Genomic DNA, 18,618 nt, shown 5'->3' with positions numbered 1-18,618 from the left:
CCTAATTTCTTTTTTTTTTTTTTTTATGTTGTGCATCCTGAAACTGTTTTTGATACCATAGCCATCTGTTTAACAAGCATCCAGCTGGCAGCAAAACAGAAAATAAAGACATTTTGTATGATATGACCTCCTGTATATTTAATTAAAATATTTTACTATCAGTACATGTTTCATTGGTTTCTTACCCGCACACAGACATATTTAAGTAAAAATACAACCGCATGTTTATGCATATTGGTTGGAATCGTTTGTGAGGGTTGACAGAAAGTAGAAACGAAAAAAAAACTGGGCAGTGGATCGAAGGTAAATAGTTTTAACATTGAATCACGCATTTTAAAAAAATAAAATCAGTGTGATGTGTGTTCCATTCTGCCCAGTGACTGATTCTCTCAAAATATCCCACTCAAATAATCGGAAAAAAAAAATTCTGTTCCTGGCCTCAAGATTTTGTTTTTACAGAGAGCATAGTGGAAAAGCTAACAAAAAAATATATCGAACCACATCCCAAATTTTAAATGTCTGACATGGCAGCTTAATTCATTGCTTTGAAATGAAACGTATGACACAACTTACTCAAGAGAAAGTCAAAAGTACAATGCTGTAAAACTAAATGTACTTATAATGTGCACTTTAACTTCTTTTAAACCCCTTTTCACTTCACCAGAGGAACAAGTTGTTCATTGAAATTAAAAGGAGTTCTAACCTGAATGATAACCTGTTAGAGGACCAAAAAGACTTGATGTTGAGGCTCATCTTCCTGCAGGCTAAAAACCCTAAACAAGAAGCCAGAGCTACAGTGAAGAGATTTAGATTAAAGTATGTTTGCCTGAATAAGGTAGTCCAGCTCTTAATAAACAAATGCAATAATATTATGCAGAGCATATTAAAATGCAATATTTTACAAACTGCTTTGTAACACCACAGTATCTTTCTCTCTTAGTAAATATGTGAATGGTATTTTAATATAGTTAAACTATCATCTGTCTGAGATTCCACTGGCTTTAATCTTCACAACAGGCCATTTCTGGGCTCAGAGCCAAAGCAGGCTCTTCAGCTTTTGCTGCATTGAAGAAATGCGCCAGTGCATGTAGTATCTCTGGCGTGTGAATCGGGGTGCAATAAAAGCCGTGCTCTGACTTTTATTGCCACCCTCTGGTAAACTTTTAACATGAGAAATATTCTGTTACACTTCCAGAGCTCAGCAAAAATGAAGCAGCCTCAGCGTGGTGGAATCTAGGTCATTTTATTGCAGATCAGCAGTGATTTAAAAAACAAAAACAGCACAGTTAGATAGAAAAGAGTAAAAAAAAAAATGACAATTTCATATTGCATTCAACTTATACATTACAGAGGCTAGATTAAGAACTATAAACTGGTACTAAATAAAAAAGACAACTATAAAAAAACATTTCAGTCATAAAAACTACAAACATCTGTTTTTATTATTGCAGTCAATTAAATGTTTCCTTTAGTTAGCTGTGCTACTCTATGCCTAATTCACCCATTATTGAGCTAAAACAGGACTTTTCCAGTTTTCTTTTGTGCAAATGGACAAACTCTTTAATATGATGGAAGTTAAGATTTCCAAGAACGTACGGTAGAGAAGCCAAATAATTCCCAGCAAGCATAAACACATCTGGCATACATTCCCTTTTCTCTCCCAAAGCTTTAACCTTTCTGTATAATTTTAAACAAATCTGCAGAACAACACAGACAGTTACTGTCCCTCTCCCCTAGCTCCCTCATCTCTTCAGGTTATTTTAGCAAAAGCAATGTTTTGTACTCTGTGGTTAATTACGATAACCATTCTTCAGTACAATGCCATTAAGTGGCTGAAATATTTAGGGGGCTCTCAGTACTGGGTATGTTCAAAACAAGCACACAAGGACATTCATTATTCAGGCCACTCAAAAGGTCCATTCATTCAATTATGTTCAGAGCATTTATTGGCTGCTGTGTTATATTGTTAGACGTACTGTGCAGCCACTAAAAAACAAGGTTACTCTATTAAAGACCTCAAGGGGGAACAGAGAAGCCACATTACTGCTCGCAATTGCTTTTCTTTAAAATGAGCTACAGTGGTCATAAAGTCGTCACAGTTAAGTAGAACATGTCGATGGCCCCAAAAGCAGAGGCTTGTCTGCTGTTACCCAAACAGACAAACTTCAATTTAAGTCGACTCAACTGTATCTTTTTTTTTTTTTTTTTTCCATTTTAGTTCCTATTATAGATCTGAATCAAAGAAACAAGCTTTTCTTTTTTTGTTGGACTGAAGTGTCTTCTCACATCAGGGTTAAGCAAATAAAAAGAATGTTATTGAAGAAAAGCAGCAGATTTGTCTGTGCAGCACCGACATTGTGGTATGAACTGGTTATCTGTGACCCAATTCCTGAAAATTGTAGTAGCTTGAAAAATTGAAAATGTGTTTATAGTGATGTTTTTATATTGATGTTTTTAATCACTCAGAGGCACCTTATTAGAGATGCAATATGTTTTGTAAACCTTTTACCCTACTAATAGATTTTACCCAGCTCCAGTAGGAACAATTATTCACAGCATTTTTATTTAAATCTTGAGCTTTTTCCCAATTACTTATAGGTTAGGAATTAATTAACATTAATTCCCATCCCTGTTTGCAACAGGAGAGGCTGCTAATCAAAGTTTTACCATTTCTTTAGATATAAAGTGATTATAGAGCTAATATATATTGAGTATTTTTGATTAGAACCGTTAGCAGCAATAAATAAAAACCGCCAACTTACACTTCCTTACGTAATCTTATCCCACCTCAGAGATAAAAACTAATCTGAGTACATCCGCAAATCCAGCAGGCTCCATGACAGTATGAGACCTCAACATATAAAAATAAAACCAAAACAAACTTTTCTTACTTTCTTTGCAACCAGAAACATTGATAAATCGCAAACATGCCAACATTTCATAAAAGTGGGGTAGTTTTCCTTTTAAAGTCTTCTAAAACTCATTTTCTAAAATTTTTCTAAACATTGTAAATTCACTGAAAGCTGCTACATTGCAGTTTGCCCCCATTAATAAAGACGTCCACCCCCAGGTAGCGCTCTGTCTAAAAAAAAATCCACCCTCCTACCAGAGCATCTCTACCCTTTAAGCATCCTATTTTTTTAGATTTTATTCCTAAAATCCTACATTACCTGTTAATCGTTGTGTACTTTATTTAACCCAAGATGCAGGTTTTTAAATGTTTCATAAATATGAACGTAGTAATTCTTGACAGTTTACAATAAAACACAACATTCAAGATAATCTGCCTCAAACCGTTAAACAGTTTATACCTAGTGGGCACACATATGGAGACAACATTTCTGATTTCATTAATGTTACGTGAATCAGATAAAGTGGTTGTATCCGTTATTTGTGCTAAAGAGAAGCGCACACACACTGAATCAAATGTTTCTACCTACAAGTTATCATGACCATAATTTAATAGGATATTTAACCCTTTAATGAAAAACTTGAACCATTCTAGATGAAGGTTTATTGATAATAAAAAAAATAAACATTCAAATATCAACATGTATGAATCTATAATTGGTAAAAGGTTGCCTCAGACAGCAAGTTTTTCTTGTTGTCAACAAGCTTGTGGCACAATTCTTGCTGAAGAGCAAATAGTAAGTGTGCTCCATTCTAAAGCCAAAGTTTGCTTATTTGTCTTTTTTCTCCAAATTTTTAGTCTACCACATTTAATGCATTACTACCTCCAACAGCCGTATAGACCCCTCAGCATGATGCTTCCATGCGTGACAGTTTTTTGGGGGATTTCTTGGTCTGATGGCTTATCTCCACACTTCAAAAAATTCTTATCTAGCAACAAATTGAAACCCTCTTATTTTAAACCGTAAACCTTTGAAGAAAAGGAATTGGAGAACGTTCATGAACAACCCATCAACCAACCAATCAGCTAGAAAAACTAAATCTAGAATATGCTTTAGAGGCACGGTTTGAACTGAATACTTGAGAGGATACTGACTAAATTTCACATCCTGGGTTGGTTAAGTTTTATATTTATGACCAGGAAGAATGTTGGATGACTTCATGTAAGGCTTTTTAACCTACAAACACTAACAGTTCCAACGGGACAATTATCCTAAACTACCGCCTTTTCACAAGTACCGGATCTATGATAAGAACACTTTTTAGAAGCGGGACCCTTGTTAATGACAACAGACACTGTGGCGTTTCTCTGCAACATGTTCAGAATATTTAGTCGAATACTAGCCGAGGTGTCTCTATATGTAATTTGCTCTGTATGCTTAAAGAAAACTAAAGTTATGCACCCAAACTTCCTTTAAAGAAAAAAAATTAAAATAACTCACATTTTCTGAAAATTGGAATGAATAATTTCAGACCCCAAAGTGAAAATAACATTAATGCTGGTGATGAGTTTTTGGGAACTGTTTGGCTGGAAGGATTCAGAAAAGTTTGGTATCACACAGCTTAGAGGTTCATCCTCTCTCTGAAAGACTTCCTCAGCTTAGTGCGTGGCGCCGGAACGGGACCGGTTCCACTGCAGCCTCTGACAAACACAGGATCGGCTGCATCCTCGGGGATCTGGAGGCTGTGGTTCTGGCAGTCAGGCTGCTGTAGTGACAGCTGAGTTGGACCCTGGGTGTGCATGTCCAGGACGGCCAGTGGAGCGTTCTTTCGGCTCGAAGCAGCTGCGCCTCCGGCGTTGTTCCGTTGGAGCTGCTGGATGATAGCAGAGAACTTGGCATCCAGAGAGGGTCTGCCCGTTTTGGACCTCATGGTTGGACGTGAAATTGAAGTGCCGGAGTTTTCCTTCTCCTGGTTTGGAGGAGGAGGTGGGTGACGCAGAGAGGAGGGCAGGGGAGGTCTGGGTGGACGGGGAGGGTTGGAATAAGGCTTTACATCAGAGGGAGGGGGCGGAGCCCGCCGCTTCTTATTGCTGAGGGGGGTGGAGCTGGTGTTGTGGTTTGGGCTTGAACAGGGGGTGGAGGTTTTGCTCTGGGACAACAAACTCTTCTCCACCACCACTGAATGGGACCCATCAAACAGAGAGGACCAGTTAGGGGCCTCCGTCTTCTCCTCCTGCCCAATAAGGAAGCGGCCATCTGTCTCTTCTATTTTACTATGGATAATGTCTGTGATGCTCTCAAACTTGCTGGGCGAATTTATACCTAAGGGAGATATTAAATTAACCAACGACAAAGGAAATTCACAGATGAAACATTTCTGCTTTCTCTCCCCACGTCTGACGTGTGAAAGAAATAATTCTCAAAGGACACAGAGACACGCATCCCTGGTTTCTCATTTGCATGTAAAAGGATTTCATTTGCATGCATCATTTTTTGGAATGAAGAAAAATATTTTTTGTGAGGTGATGGGAAAACATTATCTTAAATGAAATAGAACTTTTTTCAAAGCTGCAGCCAAATATCAGCTTCCCTTTAAATCACTTTGGACTCTAATTCAAATTATTATACTCACTGAGGTCGTTGTAAACAGAGTCGGCCTGCTTGGCCAGGAAAAGTGATGGTTTCCGTGGTGATGCCACCTCAATTTTCATTAGCCGATCGCAGCAATGAAGCCACTGGCCTGGTCATAAATAAGGACGGACATGAGAGACGGTGATAAAAGGTTACTGCTCTTTCATCCTGAGCAGATTTTCTCCAAGTGTCAGGAGACTTTAATGGTACAGACGCTCTAATCATATTAGCAATATTAGATAAATATTACCTCTCACTTTTAAAGCTCAAATAGAAAGTCTTACTCTGGTCATAGAAGTGCTGGTGGAGGGAGTCTACCCATTCCTCCAGCTCCTCCCTGGAGTCCGCAGTGAACACAACATTCTGAGATCCCTCGGGTGAAGGGTTGATGATCGACAAACTCTTAGATGTTCGGCCACCTCTCTCTTTGTCCAGCACACAAATCCGGGTCTCCTACAGGAGCATTAAGAGCAATAAGATGGAAAAAAATGTTTTATTTAAGTCTGATCTCAGTGTGAGAAACAAGACTGCTAAGATGATTACATACACTCAACACATGCAGGGATATCATTAATCTGGACTTTTAAAAGGTTCAATTGTGGATTAATTCAACATCTAGCAACTTTAGGGTCTTTTATTCACAAGAACTGAGTGCAAGAAAATTATAATTTTGTGTGGATTTTTCCTCTTAACAGATAATTAAAATATTTATACAGGTTCAAATAAATGCTTGATTAATTATCCCTGAGCTATAAATAAGCTCCTAGCCTAATTCTGGCTACTTTTCTTCTTAGAAATACAAATTCTTATTAAATTAGTTGATTTTTTGGCACAAACTGAACTTTTATTGAAAGTTTATAAAGGTTGTTATAAAAGTTATAAACACTAAAGCCAGGGTCATTTCAGAGGCTAAATAACAGCTTGTTTCCATTTTAAAACTAGTTCTGATGTGTGCTTGGAATACCCATTCTGTTTTAATACAAACTTCTATCCTAATCCAACAACCTGAGTCAACCTGTCTCCCACACATGTTTAGATTTCCAGATAATCCTATGAATCACCAGTGATTAAGCCTAAGATGGACTGAAAATATCAGTGTCTCAGCCCAAACTAGAGCTAGTTGCATCAACCCAGAATGACAGGGAGAAATGAGAAAACTGCTCTAGAATGGGTCTCAGCAAGAAATGTATGATCAAATGGGACAAGGCCTAAGCTATGAGGTCACTGTAATAAAAAGTAGATAGATAGAATGTATGGTGAAGAAAGCACGATGAGGGTAGTATGATGCTGTGGGTCAGATTCACCCTCAGTGGTACTGATATAATCCACAAAATGGGTTGAATAACTTTCCCTCAAATCTACATGAGGAAGGATAACACTTGGGCCCCAGCAGGTATTCAAACAGGACCATGTTTCCAAACACACATCAACACTAATCTAAAACAGGAAATAACACAACTTCGAAGAGATTCAACACTTAAGAGGATAAATGCCTGGGTGAATCCATAGTTATGCAAGGATTTCTCAAGTGCCTTTCAGGAACAATTTAAGAACTTTTTACAAGCATTTTAAAAAGTTACGATTGTTTAATACTACCTATTTACGCTTTTAATCAAACAAGCCCTCCAAACCTCCCAGGTCTCCTCAAGAGTCATCTATGCAGCTACAGAGAGAACAAAAAAAGGACCAACCCACTGTGAGATGTAATTTGGCTTTTATGGTACCTTTGAAACAGCCTTCCCGAGGACCTGAGCACAGCTGAGAGCTTGGATAGTTTAAAGAACAAATAACTCCTTCAGACTTTAAGCTAGACCATAATTGTTCCCTATCACATATTATTGCTTCGATATTTTCTAATTGAACATTCTAATAAGTTTTATATTCATATCTAGTTCATGTGTAATGTATTTGCTATTATTTTAATCACCGTTCTAAAACTGCTTTCTTAACTTCTTTATCTTGAAGTTATTGTCTAGCAGATTTTTCCAGAACATTTTCTCTTATCCTCATCCTCTGTGATTCTTCTAATTATCTGTCTTTTTGTTTGGTTTAATTAGCTTGAGTTACATGTGTTGTTTTTTTTGTTTTTTTTATGGAAAGTGCTCTACAAAGATTGATTAATTCATACAGCATGTGGTGTATTAATTAATATATGAAGAGAAATGTTAACACATTTTATGTGGGGAAGGGGTATATTTGAGCCTGTAGACATAATTTTGACCATCTGGAGATTAGAAAAGTTTCCACTAAACGAATAAAGTTAAATGTGTGCCCCCAATATGTTTTCAAAATTAATTGGAGCTGGAAGCTCTATGATTATTCTACCTTAAAAAAAGAACAGGCGGCTGCATCTAACTTCAATACAGTGAGATAATGCTAGTATCTCATACCAACATTCATTCAGGAAAAAAAAAACTGAGTTATTAAGTTAATACACTAAAGTGAGAAGCTACGTTTTTTCTGTATCTTCTCTGCTTATATATCTGTTTTATATTCCCCTCTCTCACATTATTGATTTGCACATTAAGAGTCGGTTGCACTTTAGCATCGATTTCTTCTGGGGTGAAGTAACAGGACAAAGAGCCGGCGCTCAGCACACAGTAGAGATTGCAGCAGCGGTTTACTCCCTCCACACTTTGCTGAAAATCAACAGAGGGACAAAAAAAAAAAAAGAAGGATGATTGCATAAACCACACCAAAACGTAGTCATTCTATGTGATGTAATAAGCGAAGCTGTCTACCTTCTGACTCAAATAGCCGCTCATCATGCTCTGCGTCATGCAGGCCGGCTGTGCCACTAGCCGGCAGCACAGGTTGCCGTAGAGGGGGAGCCAAGATGACCACTCAGCTGTTAGGATGAGAAAGAGAACAAAAAGAAGATATTTTAAAGTGAAATAATGTTAAACATTTTTACCTAGAGGGCAAAAACTATGTCATCTCTTTCTATTGTATAATTTAATCTAACAGTTACTCAAACATCCCTTCAACAGGGTGTTCAAAAGGTTTAGATTCCTAGGCACCTTTTCACATTTTATAGTACTACAAACAATGGCTAAAACAAATAAATTGGATTAATCGTGATTAATCTATTATTGAAATAATTGTCAACTAATTTAGTAATTGATTAATTGTTAACTGGAGTAAAGAGACTCTAAAATGTGTCTTAAGCAGACAGAGCGACACACTTAAAGCAGTAATTGTACCAAAATTGTAAACTAAAAAAAAATTTTACATTTTGCATTTATGATAAAAAAACATTTTTGCTCTGTCAATATGCTCTATCCAGAACTCCTCAAATGGAAAAACTTAATTTTTACCTGGTTCAATTTTGCAAAAACTCTTCTTTAAGGAACCAATTGCAATCCGATCATTAATCGATTGATTGAAAAACATAATCGACAGATTAATCGATTAGCAAAATAATCTTTAGATACAGCCCTACTTCAAAGAATGTTTTCAGAATGTAATGTGGCTGTTTAACACAGGAGTTGTGAATAACCGTTAAGTGGAAGTAAAGACTTTGGAAGGTTTTGCTAAATTAAACTTTGATGTCTCGTCTGCATTTGAATTTAGTATTTAATAAAGCTAACGTCAGCAGCTGAAATGATTTTTAGCTTTGCTAAATCTGCAGACTGAACTTTTTTTTTTTTTTTTTTTTTGCCAACTCAGTCATACTGGAAGGAGATCTGTCTGATTTCGGTCCATCTGGACTTTGACTGGGTCATTTTAACACTTGAATACGCTTTGAACTGAACCCTTTCATTCTCATCCTGGCTGCATATCTAGGGTTAGTGTCCAGCTAGAAGGTGCGTCTCTGCTTCTTTTGCTGCCTATCCCATCAACTCTGACTAACTGCTCTGTATCTGCTGAAGCATTCCCACAGCATAATGCTGCCAACCTGCTTCTCCGTGCAAAACATCCTGACTGGTTTCTGTTTAAGGCAACATAAAGTATTCTCTTTCCAAAAGATTAGGCTTTTTTTTGACTGCATGGCAACAAAAATTTGATTTTGTTCTCAACTGAGCTGAGCGCCTTATTCCATGCATGGAAAACTGCATGAAGGATTTCTTATAGGATTCTCCTTGTCAACTGTCTGTATTACATTACTGGTAAATGCTACCAAATTCTGGCCTGTACGTTTTGATAGACAGATACATTTTGGCAGGTTTGCAGCCATGTCATGTTCTACAGTCAGATAATGGAAGGAACAGTGCTCATCCTGAAGCTAAATGTATCACTGACCTGTCTGCTTTTCTCCTTAGTCTTACTGATGCTACTTTGTCTCTTTAAACACCTAACATTGTGACAGAAAATCCGAATCCACCCTGTATTAATCTATACTTTGATAATTTTGACTGATTTGGTTTTTTTTTTAAGGCAAATGTTGCAAATGATTTTATTTAGCAGTAAAAATAAGCTTTTAAATGATTTTGTAAACCTCTTAGCTTTTTCATACCACTTCACAATTACATACAACATTTCCTGCTGTGTCCCAATAATTCAGGTTAGGGAAAAAAAAGTCTTCTTGACATTTTTTTTTTTTTTTCAACTGCCGCTGTTAAACTTAAGGTAGATCCACTGGTAAGCCAGAGTTTACCTGTAACTCCATAGACTGAAAAAGTCTCTCATAGAAGATGTGAAACTTTTCATCAAAGAAGAATCCATTCTGAAGAGTTATGAACTTTTTTGTTTTGATAAAATACATTGGGTTTTATTGTATGCATTGTGAATGTTAAAACTATTAAATTATAGTGCAAATTTATTACATTTGGATTGAAATTCAACATTAACACCAACCAAAACCAAAATGAACCTCAATAACACATTAATAGACATAAATGTAGCTTTCCATATATAATCATAATGAATAAATTAGGCATCATTAACTTTGTATTGATTACATTTATGAGCTGGAGATTGTTGTCTCTCTATAGGCCATAAATAAGGTTGGCGTCTTTGTCTCTTACCATCTTGGTAGACGATGAGGGAGTGAGACTGAAAGCTGCTATCAGCATCAGGCAGGCCGAGTGTTGTGCACGCCATCAGGCTGTATTTGGCTCCCCTGATTATAGGTAGATACACATAAACAGATCAAAGTTCAGAGCTTTAAACATCCTGTAAATCTCAAACGGCTTCTTTTTAGAATGAATAGACTTTATCCCTCCAAGCTGATTTCCTTAAATACACTTTTGTGCACTTTTGAACTTGAGACAGACCTACACAAGAATATGGGAAAATCCCAGTACTAATATAAAAAAAAATATCTATTAATATCTGAAAGCTAAAAATAGTCACTACTACACCCAGTCATCTAATCCTTATTAGGATATTTGAAGCTGTCTTTTGAAAAAATCCCACACAAACCCCCTCAGATTTGTACAGCGTCCCAGTGTCAAAATGGTTCCAAAGAGCAGACAGAAAGCCAAGACAAGTTGCAGGATTAGTTATATAATAAAGAAATACATACAAAGGTATTGGGTTGTCCTGCAGGAAGCTATCAGGGTCTGGAGTGTCCAGCAGGGAGCAGAGCTTCTTTCCAGCACTCTTTCCCAAGGAGTTACGGAGCTTCTTTGCAAGTTTCTTTGGTGTGTTGGACAAGGTGAGCTCTTCCTCCAGAGAACAGCTCCACAGCTCCACCTTCAGCTCAAATTGAGGAACTACATCTTTGCTATAGGGCAATAATAACAGTATAATGAAAACATTTGAAGTATGTAATGAAATAAAGCTGAAATTTAACACAAATTACCAGCAGTGTGAACAGGAAAAATCCATAAGACTGATAATTCATAAAAAAGGGGTCTAATTCTGAAAAAAAAAAATCTTGTAACATTATAAAAAAAAAAAAAAGATACCCATCTGCAGCTAAATATCCTGCAAAATCACACTGCTTATGTTTTGAGGCTATGAATAGAGGAATAGAATATAGAAAATATATTTACAATATGGTGACTCCCTCAAAGCAGATATCGGTGACGGATCTGTCCACAACAACCATGTCGGTGTCAAAAACTTCAGAGCCAATCTGCATCAGACAGAACACCGCAACCCGACGAGAGCCTAGCAAACACAAAGGAGCCGCAGCGTGTGTTAGCATAGGAAACACAACAGAGGACATTATATGATTCTTTGGGAGAACATACTTCCTCTGTTGTTAAAATGGTCTGAATCCCTCCACAATAAAGGGAACCGCAGGCCTAGAATAAAGGAAAGGAAAAATCTACTATTAGATACTAACTACTAATAAAAATCAGCAAAAATGCAGTTTCACAAGCGGCATATGATTTTTAAATAGATATGAATAGTATTACCAGTAATTGCGATGGTGCCAGTACAGGGTAAACGAGAAGATCCAAGCCTGTGAAGCAGTTTTCAAAAAACAGTATTCAATTCAAGGTTCTCCCAACTCAACATTTTAATTTCAGAAACCAGATCTACGTTTGCCATTTACAAACTCCACCCAGAAATGTTTTCCTAATGTTGGTAGTAATCTGCAACAAGAATGTTCAACTTGTGTTTTTATACATCTTCACACGTGTCACAAAACTTTTTTTTTTTTTTACCTTCTCTCTGCTCTTATCGCGTCCGGCTCTCCTTTCTCCCGCTGCAGCTGGGCTAGATAAGCCTTGATCCTGGCGCTGCAGGTCAGCAGGTTCTTGGAAGCGCTGAGAACTTGTTCCCTTTTACTGCAGGCCAGCAGCAGCTTGTACGCTCCCTCACGGATTCTCATCTCAAAGGCAAGCTTCTCTTGCATGCTTGTATTCTTTAAGGCCAGAAAAAACAACAGGATGTTACCCACAGACAGCATGGGTAAATTCAAGGCGTAAAAAAGAAGGTTCCCCAATAATATGTTCATTTAGAACTTCTTAAAGACTTAAATGAGTCACATACAGGAAGGTGTCTTTCTAAAAAAGTTGACATATATATGTCAACTTTTATATGTCAAGCCTATTTAAATAGTTTGCTCATCTCACAAAACTGATAGCTACAGGTAAGTCCCATTCAAGTACCAACAATAAAACTTAAGCTTATATCTAATAGGAAAGAATAATCAACTTTTTATACCCACTTTTTCTTATACTTTTAGTATTCTGTGTTTTGTGAAATGTGTGGAAACAGAAAATTAATTTTGATTCAACTGGCTGATAATAAATCAAACAGGAAATGGTTCCACAAAAACTAATGCTAAGTTACTATCTGCTAAACAAAGTATATTATTTACAACTAGAGGCCAAACAAAGAAAAGTTTGAAACCCTTGACAACATTAGACCTAATGTAACAGCATCTGTTTGGCTGTTTTAACCTGTTGATAAAGAATGCATTGATCAGGCTTTTACAGCAGAAGGAAAAAAAATAATGTATGTGGTTTACACAAATGAGGGGTATTGGTTGATAAATATTTCCTTTCTTTTGTTAATTGAGACTTGTGTAAGATTTGTTATCTTGTGCCACTTTGGTCATGTAAGGAGGTAGAAAAAAAACAATATTCAGACATAAGATTTGGCCCCAAAAAATAAACATAAAAATCAGCACAACATTTCAGGGATTGAGTAAACTGATGTCTAAATAATCCGTTTCAGCATCGGCCTTTAAAAACCTGTATCAGGCAGTCTCTAGTGCAAATGTTAAATGTATTGATTGGGAATTTGGCAGATCCAAGGGTCTCGTTTGAGCTACCTTTGTGGATATGGTGTTTTAATTTAACTGTTGAATTAAAAAAATATCCACTATGAAAGAGAATAACTTGAAGTTTCTGTAATACATGATAGATTAAAATTAAATAAGAAAACAAGTACATAATGAGATTTTTTCTGATCTTTATATGGCACAGATTTACAACATATATCATCTCAAGGCACATTACAAAACAGGCAGGTCACAATGGTAATCAGACCTTTAATATGGTATGATCGCATAGACAAAGATATATTTTGAAACATATAGTACCGGTAGTTTTAGTTTTTTGTAAGGTTGATCTCTAGTGATTATTTTAACAAATGACTAATCCCTGATTAGCATTTTTCCGTGTTTTTGGAGCTCATGAAGCCGATTCTGCCTTTTTTTTCTCCATGTGCATGAAATAATAACACAAATGATAGCAAATTTTATACAAAACTCAAATTATACAACAAATACAAATTTATTAACAAATCAAATAAAAACAGAGGAAGATTATTGCAATTATTATTGCAATTCTCTTCTTTTCGGCCTCCCTCATAAATCTCTCCATAAACTTCAACTTCTTCAGAACTCCGCTGCTCGTGTCATCACCAGAACCCCCTCCTTCCATCATATTTCCCCTGTTCTTCACCAACTCCATTGGCTCCCAGTTCAATTCAGAATTCAATTCAAAATCCTTCTCTATACTTTCAAAGCCATCCATAACCTTGCTCCTTCATATCTGTCAGACCTCCTTCACATTGCCACCTCCTCCCGCTCCCTTAGATCCTCCTCCTCCATCCACCTCACTGTACCCCCAGCTCGACTTGTCACCATGGGGAGCAGATCCTTCAGCCGCTCTGCTCCCCAGCTCTGGAACTCACTTCCTCCCGACCTCCGCAGTATTGACTCTCTCACCTTATTCAAAGCCAGACTCAAAACCCATCTGTTCCAGCTCGCTTATCTGTGAATACACTGCTCTTTTCCCTATCCATAATTGTTTTTTGTTCTCTGTTTTTTATGTTCCTGTATCTGTATTTTGTATTTTCATCTCTTTTTATTTTTTTTTTTGTATTATTTGTAAAGTGACCTTGAGTGTCAAGAAAGGCGCTGTTAAATAAAATGTATTATTATTATTATTATTATTAAGAGGCAATGCATTGCTTCATGTGATTTTAAGGCATGGCTGCTGAATGAACTGAACCTGCAAACTGGGAAGGCATGCATGCATCAGCAGATTCCAATGCAAGAAATAAATGCTATCGGCCAAAAATATATCCATCTATCTCTAATAAAGACTGAAAAGAAGTTGTAATAAAACTGAGCTGATAGCATTGGTCAATTGACCTTGCAACAATCTTTGCATTGAATCTTATGTCTGTAACCTTTATATGTCATTTAGCAGATGCATTAAATAACATTTTTTTTAATTATGCTTTTCTTTTAACTCCCACAAAAAAGGGAAATATTAATTCAGTTAATCTATCATCTACTGTGGTAACAAAATCAGAAGAATGACCTAAAACAATCAATGAGCTATTCAAAGAACTCTTCTTTCACAAAGAGGAATTTTTCACAAAGTAAAGAAGATTATGGAAAACAGTGACCATCCTTGTCAGAGTGTCTTTAGTCAGAGGCTTTGCCAGCCCGTAGCAACTCAGACCACTACAGAAAATCCCTCCTGCTTACAGCTATTAACATCAACATCAACCTATTGAGAACAACCTCATAACTTTAAGATTGAAATTCCCATTGGAGTTCAATACAATCATTTTTAATTGAATTGAATAAATAAACGTGAAAAAAAAAGAACATTCAGAGCCAATCAACAGAAAATAGGGTAAAAATATTATTCAGCAATTGCTTTGCACGTCACTACTTCAACCTTTGTTTTATTATATTGACATATATGACAACAAAGTCAATAATTGACTTATCAAGTGCAAACTACTTTTCCTCTTGCCAGTTTTCTTTTTGTTTTTAGCTTCAGAAAAAACCCCGAAAAAGCTGGGGGAAATTTTGATCTTTAAAATGCACACAGATTTAATTTAGTGACATTTTATTCAAAGGTTACTTAGCTTTAATACTTTTTAATCGCATAAGATTCACAGGAGTTGCTAAAACTGGGATTTAGCAAATTTCTGAAGTGCCTTGTTAAATATACACAACCCCATTATGAAGGAACTGCTAATAAACTACGTAATAAAGCATTCAAATGTCAAACTACTTTCAGAAGTAGACATCTTTTGTAGACTTTGAGTAAATAATTGAGATCATGTTATTATAGATCTGGTTTATTGCCCATTCATGCAATAAGAGAGCAAACATTAAACATTTTATTCAAAATCTGGGATAATCAATGACTTTAAGGTCTAAAATAAAGATGATGATGTTTAAGCCATTAAAAACCCTCTTAAATGCTCACTCAAATAAAAAAAAACTTAATTTATAGTTAATAAAAATGATTGTGATATTTGCAATCTGGCATGGAAATAACCCTGCAATATAAGATACATACAGTGAGCATCGTCTCCCATTCAAGAGCAACTTGGGCAGACAAAGATTGCTTGATTTCTAATCATCTATACATGATTGGAGTTTGTGAATAAATGGAGCAAAATGTTAAGTTAATCTACAAACAACTGCTTACCCTCTATATCAGGACTAAAGATGTGCACCTTTTTAGTTATCTGTCCTATAAACAGAAAATGCATTCCCTCTAAATAGCTGCAGGTTTGTCATTTCATGTTTTGACCAGTTTGAACCAAAATGAACAGAAACAAAAATGGCAGGTTCTGTGCTTCTATGAAGAAAACGGGTACACGAAAAGAGGTTTAGTGTTGTCTTCAATTAAACATTCTGATTAAAAAACGAGAATAGACGTTGCTCTTAGGTATGTTGCACTGTGTTAGCCTTACTTATTTCACTTTGTAACGCTTCGGGCATTTACTGTCATTTCATTTAACCACATCTCGTGTCGTCGCCTCTTTAAACATACCTCTTTCTGTAAGAGCAGAGGGCTTTCTCGTATTTTCTTTCGTTTAATCTCCATAGCCATGGCAGAACCTGCAGATAATCCAGATTTATAGCTGCCTTGTCGTTTGGAAGTTTGAACATCCCGCTGGTCCTCCATCTTTCCTGTCCATTCGCTGCTCAAAACACGCATCCACGCCTTCAGGCTCAGATTTCTAACGTCCCTTTCCAACGGACGTGGGTGTGCTCGATTTCTCTAAACACGTCTACCGAATCAATAATAACAACATTCAGTTTGGAAAACAGAAAGATCACACCGCTCAACCAATACAATTTAGAAAAGACAGCGCGGTGTCTAAAAGTTAACATAATTTGAAAAAAAGATTATATATCGACAATGTTTACTCGGTGTAAATGCAAACTAAATATTGAATGCAAATTAAAATAAATGAAAAATTAGATTTACTTAATTTATTTAAAATTCACATTAATTTTGAGACAAGTAACTACATAAGTAATCACACAACCATAAAAAAGGTGCTAAGGTTCACTACGGCTCGTCCCCTTACATAAATTGAACGTTCTTACGCTGACGTCCTTACGTCAGCGCAGCAGACAAGAACGACAGGGTTTTAAAAATGTTATACGCAAAATAAAATATATATGTATATATATATAAAATAAAAAAAAAAATAAAAAAAAAAAAATATATATATATATATATACGTATATAATATTATTATATGTATATTATTATATAAAAACAAAAATATATATTTTTTTTATTATTTTAATTTGTATATATACATATATATTTTATTTTGTGTATACAATTTTTATATATTTATATATATATATATATATATATATATATATATATATATATATATATATATATATATATATATATATATATAGATAGATAGATAGATATATATTATTAAATGTATATTATTATATAAAATAGATAGATAGATGATAGATAGATAGATAGATAGATAGATAGATAGATAGATAGATAGATAGATAGATAGATAGATAGATAGATAGATAGATATCGACAGACAGATATCGACAGACAGACAGACAGACAGACAGACAGTCAGACAGACAGACAGACAGACAGACAGACAGACAGACAGACAGACAGACAGACAGATAGATAGATAGATAGATAGATAGATAGATAGATAGATAGATAGATAGATAGATAGATAGATATAGTACACTAGTAGTTCTATACATATAAAAACAGCTAAAACAAGTTATTTGATATTTTTATAGCTACAAAAACTGAAATGCAACGATGAAAAAAAAATTGTATAGTTTTACTTTGGTTTGATTTTTCCATCATGTTTAAAGTAGGAAAACAAAAACCAATGCAAAGAGACACAAGACTTGGTACCTTCAACCAATTCAAGAAACTATGGTATTATGGGACATCACATCATGTGTGAGGCATACATTTTAATAACTTCAAAACCGATATAGAGGCCAATTCGGATATTTTATTCTAAATACACAGAAATTCAACCAGATGTCACTAAAATATTTGAATATATATTAATTATTATATTTACATTTTTAAACTAAATTGAAGTATCTGTTTGTATTTTAGCGTTTAATTTGTTTTTGTTAGAAGATAGAATTCATTTGGTTCCAAAGAAAATCTAATATAATTTTAATATTGTTGCATTTTATAAAATGTAGAATTTATTATTACAGTTGGTATCACGTTTGAATAACATGTTTAATGTATATCTTACCTTTTGGGTCTTTAAAGTCATCAAGGTTGGTCCTTTAGAAATCCTTTTTTCATTTGTGGTTTTGACTCCTCTGCATCCCTGTTAAATTGACCCGCACTTTATGCTGCAATCAGGCATAATAGTCTCATTTTGCCAGCTGTGAAGCCAAGGTGGTGCTGCAGAAACAAAAGCTTTCTGAAAGTGAGCAGTGAGTCCAGGAAACCCGCCCACTCGGTTCTGGCGGACATTGCTTCTGGTTGAGTTGGAAGCATCCACGGTTGGAAGTGTAGACGCAGGCGCTTCTGCTGCTGATGTGCTGCATCAAGCTGGGCCTTGGCAAATACCAAACAGGAAACGGTGGTAGTTTCAAACTAAAAGACGGGGTATGTCTTAAAAGTTGAGCGATGCACTCACACTAATCCTCTGAGTCAGCCTATGTGATGTCATCTACCATCTGCACACCTCATTAGTCATATTTTATTCAGTTTTTATAGCAGAAAACCCAACCTCTGGATCGAAACATAATTTAAATATGTCTTTTATTGTCCAATAAGCTAAAGAAACATAAAAAAAATACATACTGTAAAAATTTGGGGAGGTTTTTGTTACCAAAATTAACTTGATAAAATGCTTTGTGTAGAAAATGACATTGCATTAGATAGATTCTACTTGAATCTTCTAAATATACTACATAAAAAATATAACACAATGATCATATTAAAAAAAAACACTTTGTCTGCTTTGGCAAAGACACAGGTTT

General features: G+C 35.6%; 1 protein-coding gene across 3 annotated transcripts; it reads right to left on the bottom strand.

The window, feature by feature from the left end:
- Positions 1-2,164: 2,164 nt before the first annotated feature.
- On the bottom strand, positions 2,165-18,127 carry rtkn2a (rhotekin 2a). 3 transcript variants are annotated; one of them, XM_038300176.1, is made up of 13 exons: positions 17,880-18,125; positions 16,139-16,379; positions 12,044-12,243; positions 11,792-11,838; positions 11,624-11,677; positions 11,423-11,540; positions 10,951-11,151; positions 10,451-10,545; positions 8,225-8,331; positions 7,991-8,122; positions 5,768-5,936; positions 5,485-5,592; positions 2,165-5,174 (listed from the first exon to the last, which is right to left on the bottom strand). In XM_038300176.1, exons 2-13 carry the CDS (start codon positions 16,304-16,306, stop codon positions 4,474-4,476), a joined length of 2,100 nt encoding a protein of 699 aa, XP_038156104.1. In that variant the 5' UTR covers positions 16,307-16,379; positions 17,880-18,125; the 3' UTR covers positions 2,165-4,473. The 3 variants fall into 3 exon arrangements, with proteins under 3 accessions (XP_038156104.1, XP_038156105.1, XP_038156106.1); XM_038300177.1 differs by lacking the exon at positions 7,991-8,122 and having other exon boundaries at positions 17,880-18,127; XM_038300178.1 differs by lacking the exon at positions 16,139-16,379 and having other exon boundaries at positions 17,880-18,126.
- Between the last annotated feature and the right edge of the window lie 491 nt (positions 18,128-18,618).

The sequence above is a fragment of the Cyprinodon tularosa genome, unplaced genomic scaffold (assembly GCF_016077235.1).
Source record: "Cyprinodon tularosa strain WSP-4 unplaced genomic scaffold, ASM1607723v1 ctg441, whole genome shotgun sequence".
In the NCBI taxonomy this organism is placed as follows: Eukaryota; Metazoa; Chordata; class Actinopteri; order Cyprinodontiformes; family Cyprinodontidae; genus Cyprinodon; species Cyprinodon tularosa.
Note: the sequence above shows the minus strand (reverse complement) of the source record. Positions and strands in the feature narration are given on the sequence as shown.

Coding starts and splice junctions, on each gene's coding strand:
- rtkn2a (XM_038300176.1), bottom strand. CDS start 16,306: ATGCGTGTTTTGAGCAGCGAATGGACAGGAAAGATGGAGGACCAGCGG. Junction 11,839..12,043: donor GCGATAAGAGCAGAGAGAAG/GTAAAAAAAAAA, acceptor ACTGCTTCACAG/GCTTGGATCTTCTCGTTTAC. Junction 11,541..11,623: donor CCATTTTAACAACAGAGGAA/GTATGTTCTCCC, acceptor TGTGTTTGCTAG/GCTCTCGTCGGGTTGCGGTG.